This window comes from Corvus hawaiiensis, chromosome 10 (assembly GCF_020740725.1).
Source record: "Corvus hawaiiensis isolate bCorHaw1 chromosome 10, bCorHaw1.pri.cur, whole genome shotgun sequence".
Taxonomy (NCBI): domain Eukaryota; kingdom Metazoa; phylum Chordata; class Aves; order Passeriformes; family Corvidae; genus Corvus; species Corvus hawaiiensis.
In genome coordinates this window covers 2,263,411-2,275,461 of record NC_063222.1, presented here as the reverse complement: position 1 = coordinate 2,275,461, position 12,051 = coordinate 2,263,411, and the positions used below count along the sequence as shown (strand labels likewise).

Genomic DNA, 12,051 nt, shown 5'->3' with positions numbered 1-12,051 from the left:
ATAATCCAGGTACTATCTCTGTCCCTTGCCCATCAGCTTTTGGAAATGCCAAGACAATTCGAAATGACAATTCAAGCCGCTTTGGGAAATACATTGATATTCACTTCAACCAAAATGGTGTGATAGAAGGAGCCCGCATAGAACAGTTCCTCCTGGAGAAGTCCCGGGTTTGCCGGCAGGTGAGGGCACTGGCAGGTGTACATTCTGCCTGCTCTTGTGTTAGAAGCTTATCCTGACAAGGCTGTCCATTGGCCTATTTCTTTCTTTTTTAGGCTCCAGAGGAGAGGAACTATCACATCTTCTACTGCATGCTAATGGGGATGAATACAGAACAGAAAAAGATGCTGAATCTGGGCACTGCCTCAGAGTACACTTATCTCACTATGGTAATTATCTCTGCTTTATTCTCCATTATCCCTCTGCCATTTGCTTCTTCCAGTGAGCAATTGCAATCACTAGGAGCTGCAGATGGTACTTACCAAATATGAACAGTGCTTCCCTTAGAGTACCAGAAGCAGTAACACCAAAAGTGCTGTGAGCATCTGTTTCAGACACTTATTGTATTGTCCACCAGTGGGAAGCAGCTTGTGGCATGTCAAAGCTTTCTGTCAAAGTCAGACTTAAGAAACATAAAGAAATGGGACAACATAAAGAATGTGGACAACATCCCCCACTTTCCCAGACACTCAGATTCCAGAGGAATGTAAGGGATCTCATGCCAGGGAGAATGGTAATCAGATATGTGTACCTTAGAGGAATATGAATAAGAATCCTAGTCCTTATATCTAATAAATCTTATATACATAATGCAGGCAGCTGGCATTCAGCGTAACCTCCCAAAATTGATGTTACCATGTCTGGGTTTATGATGCCATTGTGGCAGAAGTGGGATCTTCATAGGTGAGATTTTTGAAAATGGCTAATTGAATGGTTTAGGACATGAAAGCCATGATGAAAATCCTGTCCTTTAGCCTGTGTATATACCTTGTATTACATACGCCAGCTGGTTTGACTTGGGCTGTTCTACAGCTGTGGAAAAAATGCCTCTACTGAAATTAGCTGGAGCTGGGCATCTAATTTCTAGGAAATAAAAACAAGTCTATGATCTGTTTCTGGAGTCTCAAAAGCAAAGTTGCGGAGATTTTTTCAAATGTAATATTTTCAAAATATCAGTGATCTTACAGCAAAGCTGATGAGTGCAATTAGTGCAATTAATCCATTGGCCATTCCATAAAAAGGCCACTGGGTCAGCAGTAGGGCAGTGTGATACTGAGATAGGAGGATTGGATTAAAGGAGAACATATCCATGGTTTTATAAAGGTCAGCTGTTGGCACAAGCTGGCATGTTTACATGCTGTAAACTGACATGTCTGGGAATATTTCATTTTTGTAATTATCATGCTATATTGTCAGAAACATCAAGGATAAAAAAGGCATTTCCCCGTCTCCATTAGGGCTGAAAGTAGTTTCTATCAGGAGCAGCATCCTAGGACCTGCTGTGCAGGCTTTGATGAAGGTTCTTCTGATGCTGCCTTGGATGCTTCCATTTGCCTTCTGTTAGGACCTAATATTTTTATTTTGAGCTCTGCCTTCTAGTACTTATCCAATTCAGCTTGCTTTGGTTTGGGATGAGGGCTCTTAATTTTCCATTGACAAGGCAGACAGAGAAAACCAAAGGCCTTGTAAATGACCTTGTAAATGTAGGTAACCTTGTGAAAGCTTCCTGTCCTTTTATGCTCCAGAGCAGCCTTCCCCTCAGCTTTTCCTTTTGGCATCCCCAGCATTCAGTCTAGCGCTGGAGAAATGCATTATTGAGCCCTCTGTTAATGGGTACTTTTTGAGAGTAAAGATGAAGGAAGATACAACCATGGGAAGAGGATATAGAATGTCTAAATAGGTTTTTACCTTGCGTCCTTGTGGACTCACAGGACAGCCACCCTGTGTACAAAGGCTTGTTAGTCTGCAGGTGCTTTCTTCCTTGTCTGGGTAGCAGGAGGATCTTCCTTACCTGTCAGTGTGGTGCTTGCAGGGCAACTGCATGTCCTGCGACGGCCGGAATGACGCCAAGGATTATGCCCACATTCGCTCGGCTATGAAGATCCTCATGTTCTCAGACTCTGAGCACTGGGACATCAGCAAGCTGCTGGCTGCAATCCTGCACCTAGGGAATGTAGAGTTTCAAGGTAAACTCAATATTGCCTGTGCTTACCCTTCCTCAGGCTCGATGGTAAAGGTGCTTCCCTTGGGTGCTTCCTGCTTCCACCTGCACAGATTAGGTTGTGCTGCTCTGCCCTCTATTAACAGGTCAACAGACTTGGAAAGGCAGGCAGATAAGCACCATGAAATTCTGATATGTGACTCCACTGCCAAGTGTTTTGAAAAACAGTATCTTATTATTATTTTGTCATGCTGTCAGGTCTCCATGTTTGTACATAGGCCCTTATCACACAAACTGAAACAACAGAGTATAATGCCATGTTACATTTGCTGATTGTTGTTCTACACAAGCCAGAGGACACAGGAGTGATGTTTGCCATGGAGATAATAGCAGTCATGCTCCTGCTTAAGTCTGCTGACTACTCACCTGCATAGGTGCTCTTCTGGTATGGACAGGCACAGTGTGATACCCACCAGCACATGCCAGAAGCTCTCACATTTTAGAAAATAACTCCTTGCTTTGTGATACAGAGGGCCTGATACAGTGATGCCAGCTGGATTCTTTGGATTAATGCTGACTACTAAAATTAGAGATTTCTTTTATTCCCCTTTGTTGTCTAAATTTCCCTCAAGCCAAATACACAGGAAAAATTATTTCCAGAAACACATTTTCTGGAGTCAGATATCACTTCTCCAGATCCCCAGTAGTAGCTATTTTAAATGAATAGCCTTGTCAGTTTGGCTGCTGTTTTTAGCCTGATGTTCTAGGCATGAGAGCCCTGTAGATCCCAGGATCCCTGGGTGAAATCAGGACCCTCCTTGGTAAAATCACTGAACCCATCAGTTTCAAATGAGAACTGAGTACCTTGCCACACTCCCAGTGCTGTGGGGTCACAGAAATACAGCTATATTAACAACAGTGATGGTACCCCCTGACACTGGCTGTTTCTTCCTTGCAGCGGCCGTGTACGACAACTTGGACTGCTCCGATGTGATGGACTCACCACACTTCTCCATTGCCACCAAATTGCTCGAGGTAATGGACTCTCATCTTCTCTTGCTGGTCCTCCCTTCCCCCTTGTTCCCTGAGCACACTGGCAGAGCACATCTCTGGAGTGTATGTAGGAATATACATTCAACAGGCATGCCCCCTCTCTCGCTGACACTCCAGTCATGCTGTTGCAGATGTCTCTCCAAGCCAGGAGATGTTTAACTGGGACAGCAAGTTGCCAGTGGATGCTGCTAGACATCACTAGTTTGTCATAGCCCTCCTCCTGATACAAACTTTGCTGGATCTCCTTTATCCACCTGGAATGACCAGGCTGCTATGACTGTTTCTCCAGGTAGACTCTAGTGAACTCCAGAACAGCCTCACAAACCTCTCCATCATTGTCCGAGGAGAAAGTGTGTCCAGGCCTCTGAACGTGGTTCAAGCTGCTGACGGGAGGGATGCCTTTGTGAAGGTACTGGTGCTCATGGCTTTCTTGTTTAAAGACTGGGGATGCTTTCAGAGCTGTCTTTCTTCCTGGCTGAGGAGCCTTATGTGATGAGGGCTCCAGGCCCTTGCAGTTCTCAGGCATAGCTTGACAGCACAATAGCAACCAGTAAGTTACATCCGAAGTCTCTAATAATGTGCTCCAATTCCTCTTTCATTTTTTTTCTCAGGGTATATATGGACGGATTTTCTTGTGGATCGTGAACAAGATAAACTCAGCCATTTTCAACCCAACTTCTCAGAAGCCTAAAGACAGACGTCAATCCATTGGACTGCTGGACATTTTTGGGTTTGAAAACTTCAGCAACAACAGGTGGGAAACTTCAGATGCAATGCAATAGGAAGCTGAAAAGCTGCTGATGTAAAGGGAAAGAATGAAAAAACAAACAGACACATGCTCTTTCAACATCATCCTGATTCTCAGAAAAATGGTGAAAATTTCATTACTGGGTTTTCCCAATTATGATCATGCAGATTCCATTTTCCTTCAGTCTTGATCATATTTCTGCCTCCTTCCCCAACCTTCATTTTAGTGCAGCCATTGCACTAAATGTCTATTCCAGAATGCACATGTCTATTCCAGAACCTGAGGAATCTTCTAAGGGGAGATAGCTATGGAGCTACTGTGGCAGGCAGCCACTATGTGAGGATGTAGTATATCCCTGTGTCTCTGTACCAAACTTTCCTGTTCCACAGCATTTTACAATGTCTCTTGGGATACATTTGGCATGTTGTACAAACAAGACTGTGTTGTGTTTCCCATTTCAGCTCATGCTTACATCTTTCTCAGTGTTCTCCCATCCCTTTTTTTTTTTTTTTTTTTTTTTGACTGCTTCATTTCTGTACTCCTAAGGGCAGGTCAGCTAAGTCCCTGGTCCCCTGGTCAGCACACCACTGTGTCACTGCGTGTCACTGCTGTCTCTTCCACTGGTGTTTCCATTCCCAAAGCACTGTTTCTGTTTGCCCTTCTCTCTGGGGGGACAGCAGCTCTCTCAGTTGTCAGGTACCATCAGTTCTCAGCAAACCATCAGCACATACTCTGCAATCTTTTGCAATCCATTTCAACTGATGCCTCTTGCCTTCAGCCAGATAATATTTCTCAGTGACTTTAGGAACAGAATCTGGGATCTCTACAGTCTGTCTTCTATCTTTTGTGTTCTCTCCTGTTATTTTGTGCTGTTTCCCAGGGTCTGCAGTCCCCATGGGTCCTCACTGTGGTGAGCACCCCAGAGGCCCACACAGTGTGCCACAGCAAGTACCAGGTAATGATACTCAGGTGCAGCATAAAGGAGTAACTAACAAAAGAAGCAGAAGTGCCACTGCAAGCAGAAACATGTCACATGCTCATAAGTCAAGCAATTTTCACAGTTACATGTTCCCTTTATCTCTAGAGTTTCTTGAAACACTTAAGAGATCTTTTCTTGCCTACTAAGCAACATTCAGGCATCAGCTGGCTCATTGCTGCTGGTCTTTGCCACAGCAGAAAATGCCTCCCTTGTATTGCTAAGATTGGCAACGTGCAGTGATGGTGGTCACCAGCACTGTGGAATATGGCAGTGGTATATCTGGATATGCCTTTAAAGCAGAGGCTAAACAAATAGCACAGACCAGTGCAGCACTGGCCAAGGATGACCATGGGCTTTCATCTTGTCCTTCCCCAGCTTTGAGCAGCTGTGCATTAACATTGCAAATGAGCACCTTCAGCAGTTCTTCGTGCACCATGTCTTCAAGCTGGAGCAAGAGGAATACCTTGCAGAGCATATTGCCTGGAACAACATTGACTTCACTGACAACCGCCAGGCTCTGGAAGTCATTGCACTTAAGCCCATGAATATCATCTCCCTCATTGATGAAGAGAGCAGGTTCCCCAAGGTAAATTTCTGGTTTCACTTGTAATCCCTGGCTTTGCACACAGCTCACAGGTGACATTTGGGTTTAGACACACAAAAGTGCAAAAGTGGCTTTCAGATACGTTAGAAGAGGCAATATCTTCTCCCCATAGATGTTTCTTTCAAATTAGCTCACTACACAACTGCTTCACTCTCTGCTGGAATGTGCTCTTCCTGGTGCCTTGCTGTTGAAACTCTTACAGCTGTTCCAGACAGAGAAAGAAGGAGTCTGCATCATTTTACAAGGGCTTCTTCATAAATCTTTGAAATAGTTTATTGTTTGAGTATTGTTCTGCTGTTGGTCTAGACTGCAGCTTGCTCTTTCTTCCCCTTGCTGACAGACTCAATTCAGCAATGTCACCATTGTGAGAAACTGAAGGGGAACTACAGGCCTGGCCTGGCAGCTGACTTTGGTGCCAGGGAAAGTCATAAACAGATCATTTAGAGCACCATCACAGAGCAGGTACAGAACAAGTTGATCAGGCCCAGTCAGCAAGGGCCCTGCTTTACTCACCTGATCTCCTTCCATGACAAGTTGACCTACTGAGTGCATGAGGGAGATCCTGTGGCTGTTGTCTGCCATGATTCTGTGATTCTGTGAAATGTTATTCTGCAAAGGCCAGTCATCTCAAACAGAAGAGCAGAGATGAAAGTACCATTTGATCTCAGACATCCCAACAGAGCATTTTCATAGTCTGCAGAGCATGGTGAGGCTAAGCTGGAGTGTTGGTGCAGAAATCAGATGACAATGGAGGGTGTCCAGAAAAGCAAGCCCCTGCCTCAGCTCATCTGTAGTCCTTCAGGTAACAATTTGAGAGGATTATGTACAGGCAGACAGCTTTCCCCTTTCTTGCCTAAGAAGAGGGTAGTCCCACAGTTAGATCAAGAAAACACCTCTTCCATGATTCCAGGAGCATGTGACTTCTGAGAGCACAGCCCCCACTGCCCTGGGCATGGGCCAGTGCACAGAGCTCACATGGCCCATGAGGGGATGGCATCATGATGGCACCCCTTGAAGAGAAGCACCCAGCTGATTGGCTTGCCTCTGGAATTCATGGTCTGGGCCTGCTGACTGGGATCTGCTCTGGGATTCTTCCAGGGATCTCTGAGTCTTGCACCAGCTGAGGAGTGCAAGAACAACTGTGTCTGCCCAGGAGAAGGAGCAGGCACCCCTTACAGCTTCCTGGGTAGGAGGGCATGAGAAGGTTGGTGGGGGCCTTTGCTTGTGAGGTCCAAAGATCTGGTAAATTCTAAGTGCACCTGGTGACGTTAGTAATGCTACGGGGGCTTGTGTACAGCCCTAGAACACCAGGCCCTGTGCTTGATGGTGTGTTCTGTCATGATGCTTGAGACAGGAGTCTGTGTAAAAGGGAAGATACTTTTGGCACTACTTTCCTCCAGATCTATTCCACACGTAAGGACAGTATTTGAGCTTTTGTTATCTCTAAGCACCACTTCTGTTTGTTTGCTGAGCACAGACCAGTGGTGGGGACAATCTGCTTAACCATCCTTTTTTACTTATGTTTGTTTCTAGGGCACTGATGCCACCATGCTCGTCAAAATCAATTCCCTCCACGGTAAAAGTAAAGTCTACATCCCACCTAAGAGTGTTCATGACACCAAGTTTGGCATCAACCACTTTGCTGGGGTTGTCTTTTACGAATCAAAAGGTGAGCCTATCTCTGCTGGATACGGAGGGTGAAGGGAATATCCTGGAGAGCCACATATCCACCTGCCCTGGATATGTGGCTCTCCAGAGTAATGCTGATCTGAAGTTGATCAGAAGGTCAGGAGGATTACTCTAAACCAATCTGCAAGTTACTGTAAATTAAGTGGATTTTAGCTAGACAGAGTGGTGCTAGAGCCAGCAGGATGCAGAGGTGACAGGCTAATTTTGTTTCCATCCTATAGATTTCCTGGAGAAAAATCGTGACACACTGAGTGCTAATGTAATGCAAGTGGTCCATTCCTCCAAAAACAAATTCCTGAGAGAGATTTTCCAGGTGGAAACAACCCCACCTAGTCTGGGACGCGGGACCATTCGGCATCTTGGATCTGACCAGGTCTACAAGGTTGGCTTACTGGCACTGTCTTGCAGAAACAACTCATTTCTCCTCCCTCCTATAAAGCTCTGGCTGTTCTTGACGCTCTCTTTCTTTTGCACTGTCTCTGCAAATCCCTATCTCTTTCATTCAAATTGTCTCTGCCAAGGGGGCTGCAGGAAAAGTCAGGGTCTGGTGTTCATGCTGTAAACAAGTGCAATGTCAGCCCTGCCTCCCAGGTCTTCGTCCCTGGACATGTGTGTAGCCATGCCTGCAGGCTGTCTCAGAACCATGAGTCATGATGCCTCCCCACATGTTGTCATCAACTGGATGTCACTTTGGGCCAAAGTTCATGATGGGTCATTATCAGAGACTCCACTGTGCCTGGTGTGTCTGTGCCTAGTGAAAATAAGGGTGTGAAGTGCAGTGGACTAGAAACAGTGTGGGGCACAGTTCAGGTTCTCTGTCCTGCTCCAACTTCCACATACCTTGATTTCTGAACATTTAACTATGTAGTGTCACCAGTATGTGAAGGTACTTTTGCTTTTATTGTTTACATATTTGATTTTTCCTGTCAGGATACAGAACAGTCAGCTTGCTATCTTACCTATTGTCTGTCTATTCTCCTGGCATTTTCTGATCTTGTCCTTTCTTCCTCCGTCTTTGTCCCAGTGTGGCTTTCTGCTGTCCAGAACACCTGGCCACGCACAGGTAAACATCCCAGGGGCAAAGAATGTCAGAAGTGGTATAAGCAGCAACAGAGAGCTGGCTTTGCATCTCTTAAATGCTATGAATACCTCCAGATTAAATATCCGGTGTATCTACATTGCTCTAATACTCTAATGGGTCTTGTCCCTATAAATAAGGCTGAACTATTGAAAAAAAAGTATAGCAGCATGTCAAGAAAGGAAATACCAAATGTGGGCTACCCCATGTCAAAATGCACAGGAATTAGCTGTTGATGCTCAAATAAATGGGACCATCATTGGGAAGCCTAAGAAGCCGGCTACAGAAAAGAACAATGAATGATGTGCCAGAAAACACTTTTTTGTCCTGAGGTCTCAGAGTTCCTTTCCTGACACATCACAACAGAAAAGTCACCCTTAACTCAACAACAAATTTAAACCCTGCTTTAACAATGTTGTATGTGTGAGATCATGAAGGCATGAGCTTCAGCCTTGTGTGGCCATCCCACTGATGGTACAGCAGAAAGAGTCTGAGAGTGAAAATCACTTTTAACTCTTACACAGCTAAAATATATATATGCTGTTCTCATACCCACTTTGGATGCTTGCTAGCCCTAAGATGCATCAGAGCTGCAACGAGACATTCCCAGGAGCTGTTTTCCAAAGACACGAGTGATTGATCACTGGAGGGCAGCCTTGCCCTGTAGCTAAAGCAGAGGATGGAAATCGGAGTGTTCAAAAGGGCACTTTAGATGTAAGAATAGCAGGATGAGGTACCCTAAAGACCATGGAAGTGAGGGGAGCCACTCAACTTTAAATTATTTACTTAGAAAAATATTCCAACAACCCCACAATGGACCAGCCCCCACCAAACAAACAAACAAAGCAGCTGTGTTGTGCTGCAATGATCAGCTCATTGCCTGTATGCAAAATGCCAGTGGAGTCCTTTTGTTATTTGGAATCTGTACTGTTGTCACTGTAATTTAATTTGCCCATACTGAGATGTAGAAACTTAGGCCTAATGTGGTGATCTGTGTGAAAGACACAGGTGTAACTGTGCTGTCAGAGAGGCTGGGGAAATCTGAAGTACCTCATACATTATCCTCCAGTAAAAGTTTGCCTTTTTACTGCTTACTGTAGTATTAATGAGCAAGGCTAGTCCCTAAGGAATGGGCTGTTCTGGGTCTTTAGCATTCCTAGCTATGATGGCAGCAAAATGTCTTGCCTGGAGTTTATTCCTGCTTTGGGAGTGGCTGTTTCTCACCAAGCTTTCAGGCACATCCCCAGGAATCACAGCTTGGCACCCAGGCCTGGCACTAAACGCAGCCTTGGCTGGAAGAAAGAGGCGCATGTGGGCTTCTCTCGGTGGAATTACTTCCACCACAGCCACCCCCATTGCGAGGACTTAGTGCCCAAGTAGGTGAAAGCACTTAGTGGGGGGTTTCTTTACAAGAATAAACCCCAACTAATAAGGTGCAGATGGCCAATTTAGCTCCCATGTAGGTAAATAATGTTTTTCTGGTGGTTGTGTGATACTATTACGTTGTACAAAAATACAAAGGTTTACTAATTGGCCTCTGACAGTGAATGATGTTGCAGTCAGCATGTGCTTTCTCTTCTCAGGGCTTGGATACCACCAAGCGTCTCTCGACACTGGGAGGACAGTTCAAGCAATCCCTGGAAAAACTAATGAAAATCCTTGAGCAGTGCCAGCCATACTTCATCCGCTGCATCAAGCCAAATGACTACAAGAAACCACTGGTAATGTTCTAACAATAAGAAGTCTTGCCTTTGGTAAAGTTTGTAATGAGAAAAGGCTCTCAGTTGCTGTGTAGCATTTTGTAGCTGTACTTGGCTGCATCCAAGAAGAGCTGGAGGACAGGCTATTCCTGCAATAAACATAGTAGGAGGATATAGCTTTGTTAATTTACAAAAGCATCTCAAAAAAGTTCCATAGAGTAATGGATAGCAAAAAAGCAGACAGGTGTATTCCTGAGCAGAGTTACAGAAGCCTTTTCGGTAAAGATAAAGACGAAACTGAAGACTTTGTAACTCCTCAACAAAGGGACAAAACAAAAAACATGATCAACAATGATCATACTATGAAATAGCCTGAGAGAGAATAGGAAAGCTGTTGGACTTTGTGAGAGGGGTGATGTGGCTTAATCTGACATTACAAGAGAAGAGAAGTCAGTTTGTCATTAGGACACGTGGCTGGAACTCGGGGGATTTTTGACCTGATTCTACTCTAAAACTTTGTATGGTGTTGGTCAAGTGAGTTAAAAATTTTTGAAGCACTGCATGTGGCTTAGTGAGCCAGTTTTTAACCTCAGGTAAGATTAAACAATAATAAGAAGAAAAGAGCAGCATGCCTGCTGTGCTTTGCATGGCATGCCCAAAGGCCTAAGTTGCTACTGCAGTTATTCACCCCTGCAAAATTATATGATCAATTCACCATTCATCTGAAATTACAGTTCTAGAATGAAAAATGGTAGCCAGACTGAAGTTAATGGACTGTTTTTACTGCTGACATACACAAATTTGGTAGAGCCATTGGGGTGACTTGTTTATGCTTGTAATGAACTAATTTAGTGCACTAAAGAAAAACACAATTTAAAAAAAGCACAGTAGGCCATTTTGCAGGCCCTCTGAGGCTGGAGGGTAATGGACATGTTCTGAGAGATACTGCATGTGTACCTTCTTTCAGTGCTAAGTCTCCTCATCTGCTTTCCCTTTCAGTTGTTTGATCGGGAACTATGTATCAAACAGCTGCGATATTCAGGGATGATGGAGACCATTCAGATCAGGAAAGCTGGGTACCCCATTCGCTACAGCTTTGAGGAGTTCTTTGAGAGATACAGAGTTCTTCTGCCATGGTCTCTTCGACAACAGGTGTGCAAGCAAAAACATGATTTAAAGCTAATCTAACTTTTCCTTATGAGGCTTTGGTCTTTCCCCTGCCAGAAAGGTCTTGAATTACTGCTAGCAGAGTTGAGAGAGCTGCCAGCACAGAATTAAAGCTACTCCCTTCGACCTTAACTGAAAATGCAGAGTTGCTTTGAGGTCCAACTGTCCTTGGCCTGCTCCATGCAGACATCCCAGGCAGGGTAACATCCCCATTCCCATTGCCCTCAGATGTTTTTTTTCCATAATCACACACTTCTCAGGTCTCTGACAGCCTCCTCACACTTTGACTCTGGAATGCAATCACGTTCCTCCTCTTCCTGACCATTTGAGCTGAACCACTTTGATTCATTCTACTGTCAGCCCAGAGGTCTGCAAGACCTCATCTGTTTCTGTTCTTTGCCCTTTGGAATGCAGGGCAGTAGATCCTTGCATACTACAGCTTCTGTGTTTCACAGCCAATCCCTAACATCATTATGCTTTTGCACATCAGCTGAAGAATGATGTTCGACAGAGCTGCATCAGCATCTCCAAAGAAGTGCTGGGCAAGGATGAAAGCTGGCAAGTTGGAAGGACCAAGATTTTCCTTAAAGTAAGTAAAAAGGACAGTTTATTGTCTTTTCTCATGAAAGACTGGATGCTTCACAATACAGCTCGGTCTGCTTGTGCAAGGAGGACTGGGTTATCTTACCAATTCTTCCTTGAACCTGAGGGTGGATCTTTGTTCTTGAAAGCCAAATAATTCAATGAAGGGAGTTTGGTGTAGGAGAGGCTGAGTTCTTCCAGCTCCCAAAGACGAAAGGTGAGGTGAGGCGTTGGCCTGTTTCCCCCCCTCTCCCTGCCATGGGCAGCCGTCTCAATTTGAAAGACAGGTGTCT

General features: G+C 44.7%; 1 protein-coding gene across 2 annotated transcripts in view; it reads left to right on the top strand.

Moving 5' to 3' along the window:
• Nucleotides 1-12,051, top strand: part of MYO7B (myosin VIIB) — a 60,332-nt gene that overhangs the window by 9,631 nt on the left and 38,650 nt on the right. The window contains exons 7-19 of one of the 2 annotated variants that reach the window (XM_048313786.1): nucleotides 37-179; nucleotides 273-386; nucleotides 2,030-2,183; nucleotides 3,117-3,193; nucleotides 3,501-3,620; nucleotides 3,823-3,965; nucleotides 5,314-5,524; nucleotides 7,076-7,211; nucleotides 7,453-7,613; nucleotides 8,256-8,294; nucleotides 9,893-10,030; nucleotides 11,009-11,161; nucleotides 11,667-11,765. In XM_048313786.1, the coding sequence (XP_048169743.1) occupies nucleotides 37-179; nucleotides 273-386; nucleotides 2,030-2,183; nucleotides 3,117-3,193; nucleotides 3,501-3,620; nucleotides 3,823-3,965; nucleotides 5,314-5,524; nucleotides 7,076-7,211; nucleotides 7,453-7,613; nucleotides 8,256-8,294; nucleotides 9,893-10,030; nucleotides 11,009-11,161; nucleotides 11,667-11,765 (1,688 nt within the window). The remainder of the gene's footprint in view (nucleotides 1-36; nucleotides 180-272; nucleotides 387-2,029; nucleotides 2,184-3,116; nucleotides 3,194-3,500; nucleotides 3,621-3,822; nucleotides 3,966-5,313; nucleotides 5,525-7,075; nucleotides 7,212-7,452; nucleotides 7,614-8,255; nucleotides 8,295-9,892; nucleotides 10,031-11,008; nucleotides 11,162-11,666; nucleotides 11,766-12,051) is intronic. The other variant, XM_048313787.1, reaches the window with a different exon arrangement.